General features: G+C 41.9%; 1 protein-coding gene across 12 annotated transcripts; it reads right to left on the bottom strand.

The window, feature by feature from the left end:
- Nucleotides 1-3,035: 3,035 nt before the first annotated feature.
- Nucleotides 3,036-24,058, bottom strand: ADNP2 (ADNP homeobox 2). Of its 12 annotated transcripts, none has more exons than XM_042806602.1 (5): nucleotides 23,977-24,058; nucleotides 18,701-19,206; nucleotides 16,993-17,112; nucleotides 12,853-12,942; nucleotides 3,036-8,407 (listed from the first exon to the last, which is right to left on the bottom strand). In XM_042806602.1, the coding sequence occupies exons 3-5, from the start codon at nucleotides 17,098-17,100 to the stop codon at nucleotides 5,426-5,428; spliced, it is 3,180 nt and encodes a 1,059-aa protein (XP_042662536.1). In that variant the 5' UTR covers nucleotides 17,101-17,112; nucleotides 18,701-19,206; nucleotides 23,977-24,058; the 3' UTR covers nucleotides 3,036-5,425. The 12 variants fall into 12 exon arrangements, with proteins under 12 accessions (XP_042662536.1, XP_042662537.1, XP_042662540.1 ...); XM_042806603.1 differs by having other exon boundaries at nucleotides 18,701-18,861; nucleotides 23,977-24,056; XM_042806606.1 differs by having other exon boundaries at nucleotides 18,799-18,861; nucleotides 23,977-24,056.
- Nucleotides 24,059-27,432: the final 3,374 nt, after the last annotated feature.

Raw genomic sequence — 27,432 nt, 5'->3', positions numbered from 1 at the left:
CTGTTGAGGATCACCTGCAGCCACTGCAGCATTAATCAGACAGAACTCGATCACGTGCATGGCAACTCATACAGCAGGCTGCCAATGCTTTCGAACGGAACTACCTGTTTTGGGGCAAGTGATGCCCTCGCAACCCTAATTCTTTGCCCAGATCAGGAGAGGATACTTCTGAGAGCTCTGAAAAATCTTGTCAGTCAGTCCTCGGTCTCTAGCATAGCATATGATGCCAGGCCTGTGGCAGATGGATGACACTGCATGTATCTGCTGAGCAACATGACTTAATAAATGAAGTTAAGGGCACTTATCCTCCATGACCTTGAAAGGGTTTCACACTGCGTGGTCAAGAACTATGTCCTCATGTGCCAAAGACAAACAGAGGTTCCAAGAGTATCCTTTCTGCATCTCCTTTTCTAAAAGGTGATGCTTCTAGCATACCACATGCATGACAGTACAGCTAATGAGCCCGGTCCACAAGAGACAGTCTTCCACATCTCAGTGGGGGGAGCTTCTCACTCCTTCCACTGTTTTTCTGCAAAGAACAACTGAAAACCTGCAGTGCTTCTCTATAACCTCTCTTCTGCTACTCATGTATTAATACTACTTGACCGCACTCAAGTTGGTGCCTTGGCATTTTTCCGTGCATCCTCCTTCAGTTATTCGTATGACATAACACCAGTTAGATGTAGGCCAGCTGAGAACTGGTGAGCAGCAAGACGACAGCCATCACACCTGGAAGACTTCCACACCCCAGCTCTCACTGCAGCCCTTTCATTCCCCACAGATCTATGCACAACACCACGCTGAGTATGGCTGAGCTGCTTTAAGCTACAGCTGCCTCCCTCAGCAGGTCTGTCTCATACCCACACAGCACATGGACAGCAGTACTGCTTTAGAAACTTCTCACATCATTCAAAACTTAGTATCTTTTTCACTTGCAAACGGGTTGTAAGCCAAAATGACACTGACTCTGATAATACAATCAATCAGATGCTTCTCCCAGAAGGGTCCAGGCCCAATAAGCACCGTTAGCTGTTCCATACGTGGCTTACTTGGGCAGCTCGATGCATAAAATACCTACGGGTCTCACAGTCTTTAAGATACTCACCCACATAGTATGTCAGGATGGCAAGAAAAGCTGTTACTCCCATTTAACGGGTAAGCAGGCAAAGTAAGAGCAACACTTGCAAAGAGACTTGAGGCATCTACCTTCCCCTGATTCTATAACAACACACTCTCTTCAACATACTCCTAGGTAAAACACCGGGTTAATAAACAGTTTATGTGGAATTGGAAGATGGGTGCCCAGCCCATGTTTGTGTCCCTGGTATCTGCAGACCTACATTCTTCTCAAGCGGCAGCGCTGTAAGCACACACCGCATACCCAACCCCCGCCCCAACTCAGCGTGTCAAACTTGGACAAATTCACATCACAAAGAGCTGTCAGACGTGTTCAGGACCTGGTGCCCAAGTAAAAAGAGAAACGGTCACACCTGCAGCATGCCTGTCAAGTCAGGGCAGCTGAAGTGAGAAACGAGGTACTTGAGCACTAAAGTCTTAAGACTTTAAATGCAGCACCAGAGTTCTGCTTCATTTATGAATACTCTCATTTTGCCCTTTTCACATATATTTTGCAGAGGAAGGAATGAAAATTCTTCTAACCTTTAAAACAAGCCATGCACATTTTCTGAAGGCTTTTTTTGTCTTTTTTTCCCCTTGCACCTAGCCTGCAGCTTTTTTTCTCTATGTATCAGTACTTTGCTACTTAGCATCACTTATCTTCCCTGGAAAAATGTGCCCATTGCTAAGTTTGACAAATGTGTTAGAAGATGGCACAGCCAGCTGCAGTAGAATTACAGTTTTACAGAGGTATTTGCTGAGAATTGCACATCCAAACAGTATTTAATAGCTACTTAAATCAGCCCCTAAGATTTCCTGAACAACTTAAAGCAGTGAAGGGGGGAAAAAAAGCTTGATGCGATGAACTGTAGTATTCTACACAAGAATACAGTACTAAAAACTAATCATAAGGGTGTTTGGGGTTTTGTCTCCTTCCAAAACATCAGTTTACCAAACAAGATTAACTTAAATCCCAGCACATGAAAGTTTATGGAAGAAACATGGCCAAGACACATTATTATAATAATAATCCTTCCTACTACATATTCAAATAATAAAGTTATCACACTACTTCAGAAGCATAACTCCTCTGCTCAAGAAACCACAACAAAATATTTCTCAAATCACAGAGACTTCTCCAGACCAATACACTTCAGAGGCAGAATACATGGAGGTTTGGGAGGTTTTTTTTATTCCCATCAGGAACAAGTACTTACTACAATAATCCTGCAAACCAAACAGTTTTCTTCCCAACTGAACTTCTTTCACAGCTGACCAGAGCTTCAGCCACATGCTTTAAGGACTTGCATTTGGAAAGCCTGCTGCAGAGGGGAGCTCCTTCGGTGGATCTGTTTTCCCCACAGCAGATGCCGGAGGGCTGGGCTCTGTCCTCAGAAAAGGGCCAGAGGGGCCCTTCCCACACTGCCCACACACAGCCCTTCCAGGAGAACGCTTCCTAACTGCACGACTTCCCGGGTGGGAAGCCTACAGCAAAAGCCCCATTTAGTTAAAGCCACTGATTTAACTTGGCTGTTTTCAGGCTCCTTGGCTTTTCTGAAAACCCGTGACCATGCGGTGTCACAGTCGCTACCTTCACATTTCAATAATTCACCCGGTATTTGTTTCTACAGTCCTCATTTAATGAGAGCAGGAGCACTCAGCAATAGCAAATTAGAACCAAGAGTTAAGAACATCAGTCAGTCTGTAGGAAAATATGTAGCTGAGATAACAGAAGATATTACTATAATGGACTAAGTAAGGGCCTCCTAAAGCATCGAGATCTAAGTTCTCGGTCTTACTTTCCTTCTGTGTCTTTTAACAGCTATTCTGCACCAAAAGAAACTTTCACATCAAGTTCCCTGAATATATTAAAGGGGTAGGAGGGAAGAATAGGTAATCATATGCACACACACCTAAAAAAAAGTTAAAAACACTCATTTATTTGGAACTGTGAAATCAAAGTCCAATAAATAAAATGCTTAACTGGACACTATGCAGGAAAACTCTGGTAAGACTGGACTGCTCCCTCAGTGCCCCAAGCATGGGTGTACCCCGAAATGACTTCCCAGCTCCCCACTCCAAGCCACAGAGTTATCTCAAGAACAGTCTTTAACCATCCCCAGGTGCATGCTGCTGAATTCCTCCGGGCTGGGGTTTCACCAATACCAGCAGAACTACCCCAAAGCTGGCAGGGCTCACAGGATTGAGGTTTTAAGAGTGCCTAGATTTCACAGCTTCTACAGACCATCCCTCTTCCTCACGCAGAGACCTTCAAAATGGTTCATAAACTATGCTAGGCCCAAATACAATTTTTTATTTTTATTTTTAACGAGCTATTATTAGGCTACAAGAACACACTGCTTCTTCCTCACTGTCACTCTCTGGGGTGGGGCGTGCAGACAATCCCATAAATGGTGCCTATGTTTGTTCAACACTGCTATTAAATTACTAGATTTTTCCAAACAGCAGATCCTCTTAGTTTAAAGTAACTGTATGTTAAACATACATTAAAATTCTTTGAAGTGATCAATATAAAAATATCGAGATTGTATCCAAAATAGAATCTCTAACAGCTTCTTAGAATCTCAGGTGGACAGTTATCAAATTCTGCTAAAAAGGTCATGCCCTTTTAGAAACAGGACAAAAAAAAAAGAGAATTCTGTACCTGCTTTCAAAACTATCGCACAGGGCAAAAGTATGCTTACTACTTAACAAAAAAAAAAAAAACAGAAATAAGCTTGGGCATATCACCTTTTTCTTGTAACACTGGCACAGGTGAACTTACAGAAGAGCCTGCTCTTTTTTTTTTCCTTCTGGGAAAGAAGGGTGAGGAGAGATGGATATAGAGGAAGAAAAACAAGTAATGCATATTATAGGGTTTTTTATTATATAACTGGCAATTAACTGATATTAGAGGCACTGTTTGACAAGCCAGATGAAACCAAGCATATCCAGAACGAGAGTACTACACGAGGCCTCAGTGTGGCCACCTGTACTACAGGGTTTGCTCCTCAACTCAAGTAAACCTTCCCAGCAGCTTTTCTGTAGCCTGCAAAAGGGATAGTTCATATTGACCAAGATGGCTTATTTGGCTGTCATACTGTACTTATGCTCCCTATAGGACAATAAAAAAACAAAGAAACAATTGCTACCTAAGTATCACTGCTTCAGGTACTCTACAGTTCAAAGTCTTAATGCTACCAATTCGCCCAGTTTCAGTTTCTACAAATTTCTGACCGAAAGGACTTCAAATCCATGTATCTGATTTGCTGGGAAGGAGGCACTGCTCAGTTACTGCCCCATGCGACAGCAATTTAAAATAAAAATCAGATTTTTTCACCACACTTCAGTGATATTTGGACAGGGCTTCTACAGGTAAGTGATGTGCACAGAAGTCATACTCCACGTATCAAAGCAATCTGACACTCTCCAAAGCAGTTTTGCTTTTTGAAAAAGAAACCAAATGCTGCTACCAAGCTTTGAACAGTAAGTATTTAAACCAGGCTTCAACACCAACAAAAAGAGTAAAGCTTCTGCTTAACAAGATCTATTTAACAGATAACACCACAACCATTTCAAGTCAGTTAATTGTAACACTTCAACAGGCACCCCCAAGTCCCTCAATCCCCAGCATGTTAATACTAGTTAGATACTGAAAGTCACCAGACTTAACTGGCATAGGTATCTTGACTGAGGGGGGGGGGGGAAAAAAAAAAAAAAAAAAAGATTGCCATGTATTTTATTGCTACCAGTGCATTGGGAATTTGAAGGGGCAACGGATGTAAAGGCTACAACCGCTTCTTCAGTAGATAAAACAAAACTAGGTTAAAAAAAATTAGGACTTAAAACCACAAATAATCAAATAGATGTTTTTCACGTAGCTTACCTCAGTATTTTAACCAACATTATACATTTTATTGTTTAGAAAAGATGATGACATTGCAGAAAAATAAAATAAAATTTGTTTTTAACAGGACAAATGTTTTACATGGTGGTATAAAAAGTGTAATAGGAGCCTGGAGAGGAAGAAAAGGAAACAGAACAAAAAAAAAAAAAAAAAAGGGAAAAAAAAACACTACTCCAGAAAAAGTAAAAAGCTAAAACAAATTCCAGATGTGTAGTCTGAAGGTTTTAGCTTTTTCAAATACACAACTATGTGTGCCTTTCACAATAAGTCACAGCTGAACAAGACTTTTTGTACTACTGCACCCTTCAACAGGCCAGTCTGCAAGTTAAAACAAATACAATAAACTGCTAAATCAATAAGTATGCAATTATGGATTGCTTTTAGCTGTTATAAAAAGCTTGTTTACATATCTAATGGTTCATCTTTTATATTCAAACTGTGCTTAACATTTTTTAGTTCGGACATACTGAAACCCAGCAGCACAGAAGGTTTGTCATTATTTATCGCCTCTAAACATATATTCCTCCTTTTTCCAAAGAAGGATGCAACATCAATTTTCCACGCGTATAGCAGCGAGGAAAGTAATTCCATCTCTTTTTTAGAAGGATATGGCCTCTCATGAAAGTAGTCTGTCAAAAACTGGTTTTGAGCCTCATACGAATTGTAATCATACTGCTTCGGATCTACTGCTAGAATGCGAAGATCCTCACTAGAAGGAAGCTTCTTCATCTCAGTCCTAGTATTAACCTTTTGTCTCTTGAAAGGCACTACCCCTGAATTCACTTCTTTCTCTGGAGGGAGCGCTATGCCAGTACTTAAGCTCAGAGGCTGCTGTTCCTTTTTCCTTTGGTCTTCTGCAACAAAGCAGGAATCTGCCTGTTTTCTTTTCAGAATCACAGAATCGTGCTTTTCACCATTCACAAACAGTAGCTCTTTCTTCTCAGTACGCTCAAGCTGCATCTTCACACTCGAGTTGCTGTCTTTGGGAGCACTTCTACAACGGAGCAAGTGTACAGCAATAGCTGTTAGAGTCATATTTCCAGTGTACACACCACAACAGTGGATGCACTTGAAAGCAGGAGACTTTAAAATTGTATGTACAGTTGGCATTATATGATGCCGCTCTTTCAAATGCATTTCATAGGTTTCTTCACTAACAAACGTACCAAAGCAAAAGGGACAGGTTAACACTTTGTTGCTGCATCGGTTGTTCACTTCTGCTGTCTGAGGTTTCACTTTGATGTAAACAGGGACAAGTGTCCTTGAGTTCAGTCCCGCGAGCACTGCCAAATGCACTTCTCTTTCACCAATGTCTTCTTTTGGTAACACCGTACTGAAATCAAAGTGTGGAAATACAAGGTCACCCTGAGCGTCGTTCCCGAGTTGAAATCCTCTGTTGCTATAATCCGCGTGCAACTGCTTTTTCCCATTGTGTGTGGTTTTATTGTGCTCCATGAGGCTTTTTAAGTCATGAAAAGTAACTGTGCAAAACAAGCAAGCTAAGCCGTGCATCAAGAGATGCTTCATGAGCTCTTCCTCACAGAGAAAACATTTACAGGAGAAGCACCGGACTGTCTTTTCGGTCATCCATCTCAGAAAGGGCGCGCAGGCTGCCAGCTTGTCAGGTTCCGGGGTTTCCTCCGTTTTTACTTCACCGTGTTTGTGGGCCACCTCCATGTGCACCTGGTAGACGTTTGAGGGGAAAAGCTCATTGCAAACCGGGCAAGTCTTCCACTGCTTCGCCTGCCTGCTAGCCTGACTTGTTTCAGGACCAGGTGGGGATGCTTTTAACGATATATTCTGAGACGTTAAAACCACTGGAGGAGACGGCGCGCCAGCCGGCGAGTGGGACAGCTGAGTTACTGGCCCAGGCTGCATGAGCTGGATGGGCACTTGCGGTGGAGCCACAGTCGCTACTCCACCACCGGGAGGTACAGGCAAAGCAACTGAAACCGGGGCAAGCGTGTACGTAGGTATGCCGTTAACCTGCTTCCCCGTTGGAATCAACTGCCTAAGTATAGAGCCCGCAGTCAAGAAAGTCGCGCTTTGAGAAACTGCGGGTTGAACCGGCTGATTTACTGGGATAACTGCTGGGGCAACAGGTTGATTAAGCTGAAGGAACCCAGGTCTGACCGGCTGTCTGACGGGAACAAGCCCAGAAGCAACAGGCTGGTTAAGCTGGAGAACACCCGAGGCAACCGTCTGCGTCACGGGAAGGACCCTGGGACCGATGGGTCTACTCACATTCCCGAGCGGCTGGGTGACGGGGAGCACCCCCGGTGCCACCGGCTGGGTGACCGGGCTGACGGGTTGAGTAACAGGTAGCGTTCCAGCTGCAACTGGACCATTTATAGTACCAATGGGTTGATTAATAGGAAAGAGCCCAGGCGTGACAGGTTGATTAAGAGGAAGAACTGCAGGGGCCACCGTTCTATTTACAGTCCCGACAGGAGGATTAAGAGGAATAGCTCCAGGCCTCACAGGCTGACTGAGGGGGAGCCTACGGGAAACAAGGATAGGCTGGGAAGGTGATGGCTGAATATTAACGCTATTCTGAGCTACAGTAAGATTACTGGATACAATAGTAACATGCGATGGGGTTACAACTGGAGCAGCAGTTGTGTGTGGAAGGCTACCAGAGGCACTTGGAACAGTCACCGGTCTGACAGCGTTTTGAACCGCTTTTGGCTGCACCACACTCTGGTTTTGATTATTCTGTGGAAATGTAAGCTGGATGCATGACGGAGCTGTGACGGAACCTGCTGGGGCAGCGGCAGGCCCTGCAGATGGAACAGCCACCGGCACACCTTGGGCAGGCTTTGGAGCAATATGCATTTGTTTCACGAGTCCTGGTTTCTTAATATGTTCTGAAATCACCGACCGAAGCTTGTTCTCCAGGTCTCTGTGTGATTCAGATGTCAAGACATGATACATTAAAGAATCTTGGCTGTTTGCAGAAGCATTACATTTTTTACAGTAGTGCTCAACAGAATTCTCTTTCCTTTCATCAGGTTTCTGGCCAAAATATATACCTATTAAGTTTTGAAAATGGTTCATCAGCACATGTTTCTTCATATTGTAATACAATGTGTCTGTAAATTGACATTTTAGACATGTAAAGTTTATGATGTCACTCCTGAATTGTTTCATGCCATCCAAAATGCTGACTGTATAGTTCTGTATTCTTTTATTAGATGAATGAAACATCCGGATATGTTTTCCCACTATTTTGGGATCAGAAGCAAATGCACATTTTGGGCAAGGAACCACCAGCTCTTGGTCCATTTCATCCTCATGGTAACGGTGCAAGTGATTCTTGAATGAAGTAAGCAATTTTGACGAGAACTTGCATAAGCTACAGCAGTACGGTTTTGTTCTGTATCTCTGCAAACAAAACAAAAACATCCACTTAGAAACTGCCAGTTCCTAAATCCCTGCTACATGTTTGAACGTAAGTCTGAACTATCACTTGTCAAAAATGCCTTCACTGGGTGTAGAGCATGTATCTTCTCAGGTTCTTGTTTTTGAAAAGCAGACTTAAAGATGACATACTTAAAGGGAGAAACATCTGTGCCCTTTTTGCTTCTTTAAAATTTACTGAGAAGCCTTCAGTGAGTTCCCTTTTACTCTAGTTCACAAGAAGCATTTCTGAAGCCTGTTTTTAAAGGCGGGAATCACAGAACAAGCTAAGAATTTGTATGCCACTGTGCATAGGAGGTGAAGCCTCAGCAATTAGGAATAACAGCCCTTCTAATATTACACTTCTAAAGCTTTATGTAGTTCAGGGCCACCCATCTACTGGAGAAAGAGACATGAGGTGGGGGAATTTTGTGCAATACCCTACCCTTCACTGAAAGCTCTCCAGAAGTCTCTCTCTCCCAGCAAAGTCACAAAAAAATAATTTTTTTTTTAAACTTTCTTTTGGAGCCAGATTAATAATAGCAAGAGAAAGGAATGAACTCCCTTTTTATGATAAAGCAGAAATGACCTCTTTGTATTATCTCAACATACTAGACATTCCACCACAGTAATTTCTGTAAGAAAGTTCTTCTAGCACACTCATGGAGCATACAGATTCTTCTCAGAAAAATATTTTAACTGTATAAACAAACTTAATCTTCCACTAAACAGTGGTTTAATCCCTCAACTACATGTCACTTGACAGCATTACTTTCCATATCCCCATGGACATTATTTGCCCTTTCCAAAAAAACTGGGAGCTCTGTCAACCATTTTTTCTTATCAACTTCCCAGGAAATTAACCATGGCTCCTGCCAAAAACTACAGAATCAGTGACAACAACATCCAGGTGACAAATCTGCACTCTCAAACATTTAGTGGAACTTGTCTGTTCCCTCAGATGTGTTTTTCACCTTACTGACTTCTGCCTTGGATGAAACACCATCCAAAAGGAACAAGCTGTTCCACCACTACAGCATCCAGCCTAGCTAGATCACCCACATACATGTCACAGACACGCTATGAAGAACCGTAGCAAAGATCTGTGCAGTTATTTTTTTGTCATTTCATATAGCCATGGAGGTGTCATCTGATAGCAGTACTAGAAGAGTCTCCTGATGATAACCAAAATCTAACCTCCAAATTCAAAAGATTGCGTCAGATGAAAGCCGCTGGCTGGCTCAGGCTGCTGAGGAGCACACTGTGAAGATATCAGTGAATTATCCTCTACATAAATGCTTTAGGTGTCTGCTCTCAGCAGCTAGTAAACAGCACCACAGCAAATTAGAAGCAACTTCAATCTTGAAGTATTCTGAGCAGAGAAAGGCCACTGAACTAATGAAGCATACAGAGCATTATTAAAAGCTGCACCTCACCAGCCTTACTTCTTCGGAAGTCAGGTGACAAAGAGGTGACTACTTACTTTAATTGGTTGTCCAAGCCCTAGAAAAGCTTATGTGCTTTTAAACACCAGGCCCATACACTCTTTATCTCCCCTCCGACCCCATTTCTGATTTGGGTCTTTCTGTCCCCATAAATTTACACCATAGTGTAATGCAGTGTCAATATTTCCTTGCTGCCAAGCCTGAACAACTGTTGTTAAGTGCAATGAGAATATTCTACTTTACAAGTGGTCCAAGTGCTAAATTAATTTACTATTCCATAATAACAACGTTTTTACTTGTAAAAACAAGCACTGCCCTGTACTATTAAGGAACCACCCCAGTACCTGCATACTGGTAAGTCTAGGAGAAATAATGTTCCATGACCTCTTAGATTTATTTTTTTTTTTCCCCACAGAGGTAAAAATTACAAAACTTCAGCAAAAGAAAGAGTTCTGTACCTCAAGTTCTATCAAACTAGGACAAATCCTATAGTCCCACTACTTAGCTCAAAAAAAAAACAACAGCAACAACAGCAACAAAAAAATAATTTTAAAAAGCTGTTTTAGCAGAAATATGTAGAAGTCTGCTACTCTCATGTTTTTTGTATGAAATAAAGCTCTTCCAGACATACTTCATCAGCATGTTTTCCCTGCATATGCACCCAAGCTGCTTTTTATGTTTGCAAGTGCTATTACAGTCTACTAACAACATCTCAGTTTTATAGAAAATTTGACAAAACAAGAATTCTAAGCCACTTAGGAAAAAAAAATGAGCATCTCTGAGATTGACCAACACAACCCTAATCTACAAATGGAACACAAAAAGGCTTATTAGAGGCATTTAGGAAAACTCCATTAGTCCCACTCCAAAGAACATACCCTAGAATGCAGTAACACTTTCCGTTGTGTAGTCTCACATTCCCCACAACCTAGAGACAAGCAGAAAGACACGACAGCCTCCAAAAACCAAAGTTCTTCCAGACTTAATAATGACTCCCTAAAAACAGTACTAATGGTAGAAACCACCAACTCATCTAAATCTTCTCCAGCCTACAGAGTCTCTAATGTAGCTCAAACAACTTACTTTCCCCTTACGGCAACAACTTTGGAATAGGACATCCTGAAGAACCAACTTATTTTTTCCCAAATCCAGGCAGCATGATGTCAAGATACCTGAATGATATATATCAAGGAACTATGGTTCGATAAAGACAACGAATAGGAAAAAGTTTAGTATCCAAAAGACATAGCTTGGCAAATCTGTTCCACAGCAGCACATTACACACTGCACTGAAGTTCATCAGATCAGATCCCAGTCTTGGTTTTTTTGGACAGTGAGTCAGCATGACCAGTAATACCTAAGTCAGGATCCGTGTTTCTCCCTTCTGGTAAGGGATCAAGTCTCTGCCTGGTCTCTCTCCAGACAGCAGGGATGAAAGAAGATTGTGGCTCTAGTGCATGATTTTTAGTTTCTTCATTTTCACTGAAATAGCTATTCCACTGAAGGACTTCCTCCACTGAAGGACTGTGGAACAAAGACAGAAAAAACATCCTTCATCTAAAGTTTCAGACAGGAAGCTTCACTTGCTCTGTCTTCATTCTCCTCTTCCCTGTTTTATATCTGGGGAGGAAGGAAAACCTTCCCTGCTCATCTAACACTGAAGATCTCCCAGCACTTCATTTTTCAGTCAGAAGATGGAGGAAAAGGCAAAAAAAGACAACATCAGCAAGGCTAGACCTCAGACAACATGCTGACTGGATCCAGGAGACCTGATAAAAGGAGTTTTCCATGTGTATAAAGAAGAAATAAAAAAGGAGGAAGAAAATAAAATAGAGACACCATCATAACCATTCACCTAAACTAAAGGTAGTCTGACTGAAAGTAAATTCAAGTCTTATCTGAAGCAGCACCAATTTCTGTCTCTATGGACCTAGTCAGACAAGTCACATCTGACTCATCATTCAAGTGAACAGATGAACCTCCAGTCTTAAATGCATGAACCTAAGTTCAGGAAAGGAGGACTAGGACACAAAGCAGGTAACAGTCCTGAAGGACAGGAGGGGTCACTTTTTACTAAATGACCATCTGGCAAAGACTCAGTGGCTTTGGTCAGCATGTATGTTGAGGGCTTTGTTTAAAAATGCAACTACCATACTTGGCAGCCTCGGTTTGTTTTAAAGATGGTAAAGGAAGATAAAATAGTCCTGGCAAACCACTACCACACTATTCTACACCATTACCTTTTGATTCAGGATGAAAAGAGCAGACCCACCACTATTTACATGCTGTTGACAGCCCTTCCTCACAGAAGCAGTCAGGAACACTAAGACTCTCCAGCAAGACTGAGAAGACTACTTTTTCTTCTGGATACACTCTACATAATATCTTAGAAACTTGCTAGAATATAAAATTATATAAATCCTTTGGTTTCTTCATCTCAACCCTGCCTTTCTTACAGATTATAGCTTCACACAAGATTCTAGCTATATAGAACTAAAAGCTGTTTCATACACACAAATCTAACTGTGTTTTCAACTGCAACCCTCTCCCAAGATGCTAATGATAATTTTTGCTTAATCCCTTGCTTCTATGCAATCACATTTTCACCCTTCCAATGAAACAAGCAGCATGTTGTATACAAAAGCATGTTAAGACTACACACCAGATTAGGCTAAAAAGGCAGAACGTTAGTGTGACACCTTAAATACTGATGTTCAAGGTTGTATCCTTAAAAACAGCAAAGAGCACATATGGTCCTTACAACCAGATGAATTATAGGGAAGAACACAGAAAACGAAAGATTATTCCCTGACTAAAAGTGCTTAAAAAAACCCAGATGTTAAAGGTTTGGTTTTGGGGTTTGTTTTTTTTTTTTTTAACCATAAAAAAAGGTGTATTTCAACTTTTCCAGGACTTCTGAAAGTGGTAACATTCAGCAACTCCACAACCACATCTACCTAAAATTTCTAACACAAATATACATACCTTCCTTTTGCCCACAGACTCCCAAGGAGAGACATCACTCCATGAAGTATTACAAAAGTGTTTTTCACCTGGGTCAAAACTCTGAAGGTTCTAAAAGAAAAAAGAAAACAAGAAATAATCTGATTTTGCAGTCTGTTCTGACTACAAAAGTAGTCTCAGTACAGAGCAAGGAAAACATACAAAGGCAAGATGAATGGAAAGTCCATACAGTATTTGGATACAGGTATCAAAACTGAGTTCAAAGAAATTACTTCTTTGACCCCATTTTGATTTATTTTACCTTAAATACTTGTTCATATGACTGCCTCGTAATACAGTAGGAATTCTGAACACTTCATAGTTACTGAAAATACAGGAGTGAAAATATTTATACTTTAATTCCACTGCTTCTAGCCAAGCTCATACTGAACACTGAAAGGTATATTCTCCCTCAACCTTCTTCCTCCTCATCTGTAATATTTCACTATTTACTTCCATTTATTAACTTGCCACTATGGTTTACTTTGCAACAGGTTTTAGTATTAAATCTTCATAGCATTACTATGCTTTTAACTTAGAAAAACAAAGACATTCCCAGAAGCTTATTTCAATAGCAGCAATACTTTTCCTCAAGCTGTAAAAGCAACAATATTATCACATCTGTAACAACCATGTCAGAGTAAACAACTTTCCTTATAGCATTTTTCTAATCAATCCCATCAGAGCAGTTTATGCTCATAAAGTCAAAGCCAGCTACTACTCTGAAAATCTTAAATTCCTCTCCAATTTTCTGAGGCCCACACACATTCAAACACAAACTTAATGAAAAAGTAACTAGATTCCTGTTTGCTAGGCATTTTCTACACACCCTAGGCTAATTTCAACAGCACACTAGAGTGTCTTACATTAAACACAGGCTACAAATCCAGGCTTAGCCCACAGAAAACCAACATTGCTTCTCCCCTCACACTCTCCCTTCCCTTTCACAAACCTCTCCTCACTCAAAATCCTGCATGGTACTTAGAGGGCAAGATGTTTTCCCCTCCACACCAAACCACAACTGGAACAGCAGAAGGAGGTAATAAAGACCATTTAAGATTAGATCATCTTAAAGAAGTCAGAATAAATCTAATAGTTTGGGATCAAAAAAACAACGCAATATTTATGTGAAACTTACACACAAGACAGGATATACAGAGCAACAAAAAGAAACAAAGCATCTAGCAGTCAAGCAAATACATAATCCTACTTAATGCAGGTTCTGTCTGCACTAGGCTCCTGTCCACACCATGCAAGTGTGAGCATCCCTGTGTAACAGATTACAGCGAGCCAGAAGGTCACGCCAGGGACAATTTGATTTAAATTAAATTACTCGAGAATTTAAAAAAAAACATAGCTAAATTCGCAATAAGGTTTCTAGCTCTTTCAACCTTCAAGTTTCCCCAAGGAGAATCCTGAAGAGCACAGGGCAACAAACCAACCTCTTTCTAGTCAACATCTAGGCTCTGAATGAGTCATCTATTTGCCCTTCAGCCAAACCTTCTTAAAAAAACATCTTAGAAAGAACCCTTACATGGAACAAAAGAAATCCCACAGCCTTAGAGAACACCATGCTTTTCTTACCTATGCTTGATGAAGAAAATGAAGAGACTCAATGGTTTACTAACAATTCTTCAGCTGCACATACTGGAGTGAATTTATTGACGTTTATGGCCTACTCCAAATGTGCTCTGCTTTTGGTTTGAGTACTCTCCAGAGAGGCTTGAACACCAGATTCCCACAAGTCAAATGTGTGACAGTATGTCTAGATAATTTTGCTGAAACAACTATTTCCTACAGAGGAATATTCACTGATAAACAAAGATAACCATTCTTATCACCACAGTTAGTGCTGCAAATGGCTACTCTGAACTCTCGCTTTAGACAGAGATCCATGTTGATGTCCCAGAAACAAGCTTTGATCAACTAACTTGTTATGCCTTTCCCACATTTCTCACTTTGAGGAGGGAAGAAAAACAGACAGGGAAGGTAACTAGGGAATAAAACCCCTCTACGATGCCTGATTAATCCTGATGCACTGTGTGTATTTCTAAGTTTAAGAGAAAAACATATTTCAAACTAATTCCTCCCCTCTATTAAAACCATCATTGTTTTCCAGAACAAAAAGGTAAAATACTTAGAGAGTTCAAATGAAGACTTCAGATTACAATGTCAAAGCAGCTAAAAGTTTACTAGAAGAAAGCCTCTGACATTAACATACTTAAAAGTACCACTTTGAGAATCAAACTAGTAATCTAGCACAAAAGGCTCATGTTTTCTTCCTAGTAGAGATCAGTTAAGAACTTTTACCCAAAAAGCTAATCCATTGGGTCTCCTGACCTACAGAGATACTAGTGAAATTCCTCACCTTCCTCACAAACTACTGTCCATTATCATGCCTTATTAGAAAAGTTTAAGACTAATTTGAGGACCAGATGGCAGATCAAGTTTGTATCATAGCATTTTCTAAATTGCCCAGCCTCTTCACACAGACAGTGTCCAGAAATCAATCTTAGTATCTGAGGAAAAAAAAAAAACAAAGCAAAACAAAGAAAACCCACACTTAAGCTACTTCTCACCTATTACACCTATTAAGATATCACACAACCTAGTCTACCAAAAAGAAATACCATCATCATATGAGCCAAGTACAAATCAAGTTCTAAAAACAACCCTTCTTGCTGCTAAATTTATATAAAAACCAGCCCCGGATTACCAGGAACAAATAAACTGAAATTATTAACTTGGCTGAGGGAGAACTATTTGCAAAAGCTAAAATGGTATTTTTGTATCCCACATCTCAAAATTTTTCCCAGAATGGAAATGTTCACTGGGTTTCCCGGCACTACCATTTATCAAAATTGAATCAAAACCAAGCACACACTATCCCCACTTCCCTCCCCAAAAGAGCCAACCAAACACAAAACACCTTATTCCTCAATCACCATTAAACCCTATACCGTAATCAAAAAGTCAGATGGCAATTAATTTCTTAGCAAAAAAAAAAGTCAGCATCATCAAAATATTTCTACTTCAAAGGATCAAGACAGAACAGCTTCTGACTTAGAGGTTTAATTACAAAATATTATACACCACAAAAACAGTAAGAAAGTTGAAATTACTAGACAAACACACTTTTCCCTGAGCTCTTGTATTTAGATGTATCAAACATTATTCAACTGTAATAACCAAGAATGTTGCAGAAGTACCTACGCATGTAGATCTTAAGCCTTTTTTCCCCCTCTAATCACTTACTTATACATTTCAGGAAAAAAAACAAACACACACACAAGACAATAACACCCCTACAGAGAGATAACTTTAGTGCCATCATACAGAATTAATCCACTCTTGGCTAGGGTCAGTGTGAAGCCACGAATGCACTGAACAGCCACAACACCCTGGGCACCAGCTGGCTGAAATACACTGCCGTTTAGTCACTGAGCTGCATTACTGTGTCTGCACTTGTGGTATTAGACTTGCCAACCTGATGGTGTGAATTCCTCCTGCTTGTTGCACAGTATTTTCTCCTGAAAATGGTTCTAGGATCATCTTGATTGCCCCTGTACACTCACATATACTTCTTAAGATGTCTTACTGACTTGTAGTTCGGTTCTACAAGTTTGACATTTTTCCCTGGACACAAGGCCTGCAACAAGACTACTGGGTCTAACTGCTCATGGGTTTTCAGAAATACTGACTATTCGGATATCCTTCAGAGGCTTGCCCTTGATATGTGACAGGATGCCTCTGAGTAGACTCAAGTCTTCATCTGCCTGTGATTTTAAAAGAATCACAAAAAAGTTGCTGTGTAGTACACAAATAACATTTCACTTCATTCGTGGTGGCTTTCCTAAAGCTGTACTGTTTCCTTTTGTTGAAATATTACTAGCAGAGAATATGCAGCACCATCTATAACATCTTGTTGAGAAAGAAGAGTTTTTCAGTGTTACATGCTAGAACACTAAATTCCACCATGGCCTATGACTAGTCAGTCATTCTTCAAGTAAAGATCCCACCATAAAGATCTATGGCAGAGGAGTATCATACACACACTAGAAAGTGAAATATCTGTCAAGGATTTAAGTTTTAGATTGGTTTACATTATTTCAAAAGCATTACCTTCAACAATTCCCTGCAGCTGTCAAGCCCAAGATCCACAAGAATGCCCTTCACCTTTTTTCGAGCCTTCCTGATATTATCAAGATTTTGAACAGGAATTTGAAACATTTTGCACTTTTCCTGAAAAAGAAATACAAAAAAGTGATGGAATACTTGAACATAGACACTTCCATTTAACAGTATTAAAACAAAAACTCAAGTCTGAAAAATATATTAAATATGAAAACCCAAAAGCTTTAAGCCAAAGAACTGGTCTCATTAGTAATTCCCAGTAGATGACTGACTTCCTCTTAGAGGAAAGAGAATCTGATTTTGGGGGGGAAAAAAAATACATTTTCTTCTCTCCTATCTAAATAAAATCCCCAGTTTTTCTTTCAGATCTCTTTGTATCTATATGGCAGCTATACTGTGTTTTGTGGGTTTTTCTTTGCGAAGAGAACACAAACACCAGATTTTTACTAAATTCTATTCAGAAAATTACTATAATCTCATTTGGGAAGAAGGAATGCAACACCTTTCAACTTGAATGTTAGTGTCACGATGAGAAGCCTCTCTGATAATTTGGTTTTTTTGTCATGTATGTACATGCTTTTAAATATGACTGCCAGTAAAATCTAAATTTCCTGCAGAAGTTTCTGCTGCTGTAAGCTGATACGGACCTTGGCATAAAACAAGCTACTACAGTATTAATGCAGTAAAAATAAAATGTAATTAATGTCTGGCACTGATTGCTAAATATGATGAAATAGGACAAATTTTTTTAGCACCCATATGCTTTTAGTGTCCCTCCTCTGAAGAAATATATATAGCTCTATCACCTTCCCCTACTCCAGAATCTGGTTTTATACCCTACCCTGCTCCCTCCAGCAAGCTGTGATAGCTGGACTCCAACATACAGAGGAGGATGATAGCTAAATGAAGAGTACAGAAAGACAGATTATTTGATGAGGATCATCTATCTGAAGGGCTGTTATGCCACGTGGTTGCTCATCTGTCTAGAGCATACCACCAGGAAGGGTCCAGTGCCCCCCAACAACTAGGGGAACATGCAACTGGGCTATGGACACATCAGTTGCTTATCTTCAACTCCCAGTGCATCATAAATTATCCCTGTGGGCTTAGCTTTAGTAGTACGTGCCTCTATCACCTCCTCCCTAGATTACAGTAAAATGCAATTTAGACTGAGATTTAAGACATTTAAATGGGCACATGAAACAGAACTACCCTGCACTTAAAAAGGTCACTGGGAGCTTCACAGGTGTTTCTTTGTTCGTAAATAGCTGGCAGAGGACCCAACAGAGTTTAAAGGATCTCAGTCTTTAGTGCTAAAGAATTCACCCATCCAGGACAAGTTATAACAAGAAGATATAAAGAGAAAAAAAAAATAAAATCCCCAAATGGTACTTCAGCCTTCATGGTTCTGAATGTCTTGAAAAGCTATACTTCTCAAAAAAAAAAAAACAAAAAAACAAACCAAGATTACTGTCAACATTAAATCCTTGCCTTGAAAGGCAAGACTTTCCTGTAAACAGTTGCAAAACCCCCTCCCACATAAGACAGAAGCTAAAGGCAAAAAAAAAAAAAGCACAAACAAAAAACTTTCTATTCTGTACATCATCACTCAGGAAGACAAAAAACAAACCTTCATTTATGTACAAAATATACAAAACACCTGAGTTTTTTATAAATTAAAATTTAAACAACTCACATGCTATTCTCCTCCTCTTCTCCCCCCAAAGGAAAGGTTTGTAGAGAGAAATGGAGAGGGAGCCCCATTTGACAGATGCTAGTCTTGTTTTCTAATACCTTTTATCGGTAAGAAGTCTGGAAGACATTCTGATACCATTGGAGTGGGTATGGAACGAGAACCTATACAGAATGGAATAAATCAGAGTAACTAGTCTGGCATTCTATCAAAATTTAAGGAGTAAAACTAAGACGTAAAATCCTCTTTAGAAAGGGAAGTCAACCGGGAATTTGTACAGTCTCTGGTTAAAGCTTTACAAACAGTCCCTCTACGATAGCAGGCTATATGCACCAACCCCATGGTCCACTGCAGGTAACAGAGCTGACAGGATGTCACCATACTCAGATCAGCCAGGAGAGATGGTTCAATATGTTATGCTCCACTGGAAACAGCTCCTCCATCTCAGTCCTTTAACTGACACACTGATGCTACTGAAGAAGGTGAAGCAGACATATCTTGAGGCATGTCTATCTCACAAAAAAAAAAAAGATTAGTTTGCAAAAGTGATATAGTATGTTACAGCCACGTATCTCAGCTTTCTTAACCAGCCATCTTTCTGAAATGGAAGCTGTTAATCCCAGAAGAAAAAAAAAAACGCAAAAAAACTCCCCCACACAAAAAAATTTGAATACAAATAACTTAATTTTCCAGCTTTCAGGTAGTTCATCTTCAATCCAAAAACATGTATATTTCTGTTTCATGTGCAAAGTTATTCAGCTGGTATTTAAACAAATTGCTTGGGAGTAAGATTAAGTTACTCATCTAACATTCTCCCTATCCATTAGGCCAGCAACTCCCCATCATAAAGGTTACAAAATTTCAACCTTCTAAGCTTATTCCCTCAAGCCCTCAGTTTAATTCCCTCATTACTACACAGTTTATTATCCATACTCTTACTACTAATTTATTTCTCTTGCATTTTGGATACTCTTCAAGCCTTAGCTTGTATTTTGTTTCCAGGCATAACTACAGTCAATCTTTTGTTGGTACGCATCCCATTCTTAACCAGCAAATTCAACATGAAAGCACTACAGTAAAATTAAGCCCAAGTTTCTCTAGCCCAGGAGCCTTGATCCTTCTACCACATTGGTTAGCTAAAAGACAAATTTATCTTAAACTACTTTTAATTGTAGTTTCCAAAAAAATGATAATCCATTGCCTTTTCAGACAGAATCTTTTCATAAACAGAACCAAGGCAAGTTAATAGCAAAATAAAGGAGTAATTCTAGCAGCAGATGTCCCAAACTAAAAAGGTCGAAAAGGTTCTAAAAAGGTCTTTCAACCCTTGCTCAGGCATTTTATCCATCAATCTATTCCTGCATTTAGTGTTCACTTAGGTAACACCTCTGTAGCAACACAGCAAACTGCAGTTTTGTGTAACACCAAAGGCTCCCTCCATTTCTACAACATTTGTAGTCATGTAACATACAGCTTTTCAACAAAGCTCACAAAAGCAATTCTGTCCTTCCAGTATTACTGTACTATTTTACTACTAGTCTAAACAAGGTAAGTCTGGACAATATCTTACTAATCAAAGACAAATATTACTAGCTTGTCAAGTAAGTATGCTCAACTATAATTCCTCTGAATTAAAAAAAAGTGGAAATACTAACATTTCACCTCTTAACAGTGAAACGTCACCACAAAATAGAAAGTTCCTCTTTGCCTTCCTTTCAGTCTACCTCTCGGAACACCACTCATTCACCTTGGAAGGGACCCCAGGAGTACACCCAGTCCAGCCTCCTATTCAAAGCAGGCTCAACAACAAATTACAACCAGGGCACTCGGCATACCAGCCAGTCAGGACTTGCAAATCTCCACAGAGGTCTGACAGCCTCTCTGGGCAACAGTTTCCAGTGATGGACTGTGCTCCCACTGAAAAGATTTTTCTCTTTACATCAAATCAGCACCACTTTAGTTTATGTTCCTAAGAAAACTAGGCATATGCAATCAAGTTAAATATGAAACTGGTATGGAGCTGGAGGAAGGATGGTGCACAAGTGTGCCTTCCACATGCATGCAAATACATCCAGTAAAATCTGACAGTAAATTAGACCAGACATTTACAGTGACTGCATGAAAGCAGGCAGCTAGAAACTCTACTAGAAGATCCACAGAGAAAAAGGCTGTAATGTAACTCTTTTTGGACAGCAGGTAGTCTACACAGAAACCAGATCTCCAGAGGCATTCCTAGGAAGTTGGCCTTCATTAGTCTCTTGCTCATAGAGCTGCTTCTAGTAGGGAAATTATGAAAGGCTTATGGAAATCTGTCCCTTCATATCATCTGCCTTAGATATTCAATAATTCTTAGGGTTTTTTTACTTTTATCTAGTAAGCTGTCATTAGTAACTGTGGAAGAGACCTTTATAAAGACCTTCAGGTTTTGGGATATTTGGGTGGGAAGTATTTTTAAAGGTTTGTTTACCAACTTCTATTTGAGCAGTTATCAGAGTTGACAAGCACAGATAAAGAATTATTTTGATTCTTTAATGAGTAAACTCATTAGAAGTTGATAATCCAATATTAGCTGAGAAAGCAGTAACAACTGCTTCATTCCTGAAAATGAAATGAGAGCATATGATGTACTAATTCTCAGAATATAAAGAACAAGAACACAGGGTGCCAAAGATAGCAGCTAGGAGGACAGGCACACTGAGAAACTGCCTAGAAGAATGTGAGTTCAACTTGGCCACACCAGATTTTACTCTCACCTATTTTGTTTTGTTTCTGATAAGCTTACAAGCCCTCCAAGTCGTCATACCTGGATCTCTCAACTGCTTATTACATGGATGGTTCCATTCCCTGGACTCTTATCTGTGCCTTCTGAGAGAGACCTAACTGGATTTATGAGTACGTCGGCAGCATCAAAGCTAATCCAGCCTTTGGAGGGAGAGGGCAGAAATGCATATAGCCTCCTATCAATATCTCTAGGTGTTAACAGCTTTGAAAGATTTGATTCCTGGAAAGAAAAACAGTCAGTTGATTAGAATGGATGTTACTCTTGTTTATTGTTTCATCTGTTATAAATTAAAACTGATTAATCAAGCTTACTACGAGTAGTTATGGTCAACAAAATAATGCTACTTTATCTCCTTAAATTACAATTTCTATCCGAGTGCAACTTAACAGAAATCTCAGGTAAAAAAAAAAATTACACTTCTTTTAGTGCAACTAAATCAGAAACCTTCAGGGGTCCTGAATTATAGATCTCTGTCAACAATTTCGCTCTTTTCTTGGCTATAAGTCACATACCCATTAAAATGGTCATATAATCCAACACAACATAGGCACCATTCAAGAGTTACTAACACAGAGAAAAGCATTAAGGTCTCTGATTACATAGCTAAAGATAAAAAGCATCAACTTATCAACCCGCATCTCACCTAAAATGTCAAATCAAACCAAATTTAGATCACTAACTTTAGCTACTGTGGTTTAAGTAACTGTTGTGATGCTTCATTAACACACCATCAAGCCCATTACCCAGGACTAGTTAGAAAAGAAGAGATTATATCATTCAAACTCAGAACCTTCCAAGAGCACTGTGACTCACATAGCCCTTGACTCCCTCGGGGACCAGTATTAGCCAGAAATTGAACCCAGCAGGACCCAAGCTCATTCTGGATGACTTGAGCATCTACAAGGAGCCTACTCAAATCCCACAGGACTCATCAGCCCCAGGGGTATGCAAGCGGAAGAGTCGCACGCTGAGCCCAGCTACTCTAGGAGGAAGTACAACTGCGTTTGTACTGCACCGTACGACTGAAAAGACATTTCACACAGATGCACAGAACAGTCCACAGCAGATTACCCACAGCCTGCAAAATTCAGCAAGGGGACAGAACTGAAAAAAAAAAAAATAAGACAGCGCTACAGGTTTCAGCGGAAGGACTGAAGGGTTTAAACACAAGCCAGCTCTACCAGCGCTCAACAAACCTTAATCCAAATCAAGGGATTTCCAGGGGCAAAACATAAAACTTTGCGTGCTCTTCATCACATCTTAAGATTTGCTATAATTTGGGGGGAGGGGGGAGTGGTTGGTGGTGGCTTTTATGAAACTTTCAAGAAATGAACTATTAAAACTACAAGTCTTATTACAGCTTATAATATAGCATATTTATTACACAGTTTGTCCAAATATTGCTCTAAAAAAATCCCCTTCTCTTATTCAAAATTAAACTGAAAATTTATTCAGAAGAGCACTATGACTTCTGGAATATAGATTGAATTGGGGATCCCAAGAGTGAGTCTTTACAAGTAATTCATTATAAGCCATTAAAACTTTTAGGGGTTCAAACAAATATTTTTGACGATAGAAAGCTGTTATGGCAAACAACCAATTCCGCCCAATGGTTTACCTGTCAGATCTTAAGTATCAGTTGAAAATCAGTTGTTCATAATTTTGACTGTATGGAACTATGAGCCATTTCAGCAAAAGTCAAACACCTTTTATTCAATTTACAAATCAGGACAAAAAGCACTTCCCACTACTTGCTCTCAAGCACAAGGCAATCATATTCAAATGGTTTTAATGATTTGCATTGCACGGGTTACACTTGTTTACATTACTGATAAACGCTTTTATTTTTTCAGAAGTGTATCCATGGTTGGGGTCTCACATGAATGTTTCATGTAATTTTGCATTCCACGAACATTTTAGTTCTGATTTTGCATGCACACCACGCCCATGCACACCACGGTTTTCCATAAACCGTTTCAAATACCCGCGTTGCATAAAATTAAGACTTTTGATCCACAGATTTTGAGACAACCTGTGAAGTTGGTTCCACAGATGCTCCACCGCTCAAGCACCGACAGAAGTTAGAAAGAAAAACAACCAACAAAAAAAAAAAAAAATAACCAAACAGCGGTCCTAAACATCTATTTAGTTAACAGAAGCCGCAAAGCAGCGAGGCTTCCCTGTGATAAAACGCCTCATTAGGCTAATTGCTGCTTCCGCTCACAGGCACACCCGGAAGTCCCTCCTCCACTCGTGCGCGCTGCGGGCAGGGCAGAGGGGCACTACTCCCGTGGAAAGCCCACGGGCGCCGCCTTCGAGGAAGCCCACCGGGGCGAGCGCGCCCCGCGAACGGAACCGACCGCCCACCCGCGGGAACCCGCGGCCGGGCCGGGTCCCCCCCCAGCAGCACCCACCCCCCCCACTTCCTCCGCGCCCTCCCCGCCCCCCCTCCCCCGAGAGCCGCGGCGCCCTCCGCCTCCCCCCCGGCTGCACCTACCCGGCCGGGCCGCAGGGGGGAGCCCGCCGCCGCTCCGCCGCCTCGCCGCCGCCGCTCTTGCCGGGTGGCGGCCCCGCGCCGCAGCCGCTGCCTCCCGCGCCGCACAGCGCCGGCCCGGCCCCGCCCCGCCCGCCCGCCCGCCCGGCCGCTGCTGCTGCTCCTCCTCCTCCTCCTCCTCCCCCCTCACTCCGCGCGCCGCGAAGGCGTCGGCGGTGGCAGCGACATGGCCGGAACCCGGGCCCGACCTCAGCTCAGCCTCCCCGCGCACCGCCCGCCGCCCCGCGCCCTCTCCTCATCCAGCGCCAGAAAGAGAAAATGGCGCTCGATTTATCCGAGGAAGTGACGTCGGGGCTCATTTGCATGCCAGGCGGATGGCCAATGGGAAGAGGCTTGAGGCAAGGCTCCCATTGGCTCCCCCGGGGGGGAGATGGGCGGGGCTTGGGGAGTGAGGGGCGTGGCCTCGGGCCCCTCCGCCCCCCGGGCTCACCTGCGACCTTGGCACCTGCCCCTCCCTCTAAGGGGCACCACTGGGAGCTCTCGCGAGAGTTGGGGGTGTGACGTCAAAACGGAGTGGGAGGAGCCTGGCGACACCGCGTGACCACCCTGCCCCCTCCCTCCCTCATTTGCACGGGATGTTGGGTGAAGCCTCATCCTGCTGGGAGGGGCGGGGCTAAGGGCCCCATCCACCTCTGCCAGCCAATAGAGCAAGGGGAGGCCTGGGTAGCCTGGCTTCCTATTGGAGGAGGCCCTGGCCCGCCCCCCTCCACACGTGGCTCACACCTAGGAGGAGGCCGGGTGGCCATGGTGGAGGAGCCTCGCCATGACGCGCCGCATGACGGGGCTGAAACATGGCGGCCAGTCCCTCAGCCTGTGCCTGCCGGCCCCAGGCTTTGCTCCGGCCTTCCCCACAGTGCCCGCAGGCTGGTTACCTCAACTGGAGCTTCTTAACAGCACACCGAGTGCATGGGATGCTTGCCCTGTGGAAGCCAAGGGGAGTTTCGCAGTTGGCCTCGGTGGCCATGCCATTTCACTGTTTGCCTTATGTATAGCTCATATTGAAGTCGGTGCGTTGGCCAACGCCCATCAAAGCCAGTGACGGCCACAGCAGTAGACTGTATCTTGTCAAAAAATAATACTAATAAAATATTCATTTTGGCAGAAAATGATTTTCTGGGTTTTTTTATAGTAGCGGACACAGAAATTACCTTTGTAGTCAACACAAGTCAAGTCAAACACATTGAAACATAAGTAGTTCTAAGTTTTTTTGGGTGATAACTTCCTGTGATTAAAAAATTATATATATTCATTAGCCACGTACTTTCTATACCATTGTATATGCAATAAGGTTAGAGGTAAGCCAAGACTCAAAAACATCAATGGACAAAAGGGCAGCCATCTGTGAAAGACAAATTATTCATAGTAGACACATGACCACAATATAAAAAAATCATTATTACACAGTGCGAGGAGGGATATGTCCTAGTTAGTTAAAAGGTAGCATTTAAAATAATTACTATTAACTGCTGTGTAATCATTCATGAAGTAAAAGAATTAAATATGGCTCTGCCAAAATGGAAATGCCCAATGGCTCCCACATAATCAGCAACATTAAACTTCTGTTGCAGCAAAGCATCGCCAAATAATCGCTGAGTGTTTCAAACAGTGGTTGTGTTAAAAAGATCAAGGGGAAGATGATTAAGAGAAAATACTCATGGAAGAGTCTTTTGCAGCTGGACTTTACAGGAAAACTGGAATTTCTTGTACCTGTCAAAGAACCAGAGAATGAGTAAGGTGTGAAGGGACTTTGGGAGGCCACCCAGTCCTACCCCACCTGCTCAAGCAGGGCCATCTCGAGTCAGTGGCCCAGGGCCGTGTCCAGATGGCTTTTGAAATCAGCCAGCATTTTCTATCATGGTAGTAAAAATGGGAGCTACTTTATGAAGTGCATAAATTAAATGTACCTCCATAATAACTTACAAGTTAGCTCTCATTTACTTGGGAAAGGAGGTTACGTTTGCACATGGCAGGGCCAGCATTAAATTGTGCATGTTGGAAGTAGTTCCAGTAGACTCCAGCATATGCTCAAGATTTTCCAAAGTGAAATCTGCAACTAGACTTCAGATTCCTCCCATTGTAAAGAACAAATAGGATAATAACATGGAAAAAGGAATTTAACAGGAGGACTTGGGAGAATAAAAATGGATAAGGTTAAAATGGAGGAACAATGGATGTATTAATTTTTCCCGTAAGTCAACAACAACTTCAAAATATAGAAATAAGTGAGTTTGAGGACAACAGAATGAGAAAAGTCAGAAACACACAATGTAAAGAAGACTGGAAAGTAAAAAGATCAGTTTGTTTTTCTTAGATAAAAATAATAGCTTTGAACAACTAAATCCAGTGGGATTAGTCATTTGCATTGGAAGCATATTTCAAGACAAGTACTTCTCTAACTAGGAGACTGTTGTGGTTTGAGCCTGGTCGACAGCCAACCACAATGCAGCCCTTCTCTTCCAGCAATAAGAAGGGACAGAGCCAGGCTTGGTGTTCAAGATAGGACTGGGATGGGGAAAAAATCCCCCTTCATGGTCACAAGCGAAAGGCAGACTTGTTAGGGGTAGAAAAAAAGAACATTTATTACAGAGACAAACAACATGTAACAGAGTAGGACAGTGAGCAGCACTGCCACACCTTGAGAACACCTTCCCCCCACCCCTCCCTTCTTCCCGGGCTCAGCTCTGCTCCCGATATCTCTACCTCCTCCCCCAGCAGCACAGGGGCAGGGAATAGGGGGGTGCAGGCAGTGCTGCCGCTTATTCCATCTTTGGTGGGGGGAGCTTCTGGAACTTCTTCCCCCTGCTCCATCGCGGTCCCCCTCTCACAGGAGACAGTCCTCCACAAACTTTCTCCAACATGAGTCCCTCCCACGGTCCGCAGCGTTCCCCACACTGCTCCGTCGTGGGTCACCGACTTTCTCCCACTGGATTCCCTCCCATGGCTGCAGCCCTTCCCAAGCTGCTCCGGCATGGGACACCCCCGCATGCTGCAATCCTCCCAGCACCCAACTACAACAGCAGGGCGACCTTTTCCCACAAGACCCCGGCCTCCTTTGGGCACAGCACCTTGATTATACCAGGCGGAAGCCACAGGCCATAAATCAGTGTCTGCTCCACCGTAGATCTCCATGGGTGGCAGGGGGGGCCGCCCTGCCATCTCCCCACAGGATACAGGGGGGTCTCTGCTCCGGCACACCTCCCCCCTCCTTTTTTCCTCCGTTCCTCCACTGACCTTGGTGTTCACGCAGCTGCCCCAACTCCTCCTCACCAGTCCCACTGCTCGTCACCACATCCCTTCTTAAATACGTTATTGCAGAGGCGCAGCTGATGGGCTCAGTTTTCCAAACAGAAGTGGAGCTGACATGGAGCTGGGGGAGCTTCGAGAAGCTTCTCACAGGGG

The sequence above is a fragment of the Tyto alba genome, unplaced genomic scaffold (genome assembly GCF_018691265.1).
Source record: "Tyto alba isolate M040663 unplaced genomic scaffold, T.alba_DEE_v4.0 Super-Scaffold_48, whole genome shotgun sequence".
Taxonomy (NCBI): domain Eukaryota; kingdom Metazoa; phylum Chordata; class Aves; order Strigiformes; family Tytonidae; genus Tyto; species Tyto alba.
The sequence above is the reverse complement of the archived record's forward strand: the minus strand, read 5'-3'. Positions and strand labels throughout refer to the sequence as shown.

Excerpts from the sequence above, each read along its gene's own strand:
- ADNP2 (XM_042806602.1), bottom strand. The coding sequence starts at position 17,100 with ATGTTTCAAATTCCTGTTCAAAATCTTGATAATATCAGGAAGGCTCGA. Across the intron at positions 12,943-16,992 it reads GCTGCAGGGAATTGTTGAAG|AACCTTCAGAGTTTTGACCC; the intron begins GTAATGCTTTTG and ends TTTTTCTTTTAG. Across the intron at positions 8,408-12,852 it reads AGTCTGTGGGCAAAAGGAAG|AGATACAGAACAAAACCGTA; the intron begins GTATGTATATTT and ends TTTTGTTTGCAG.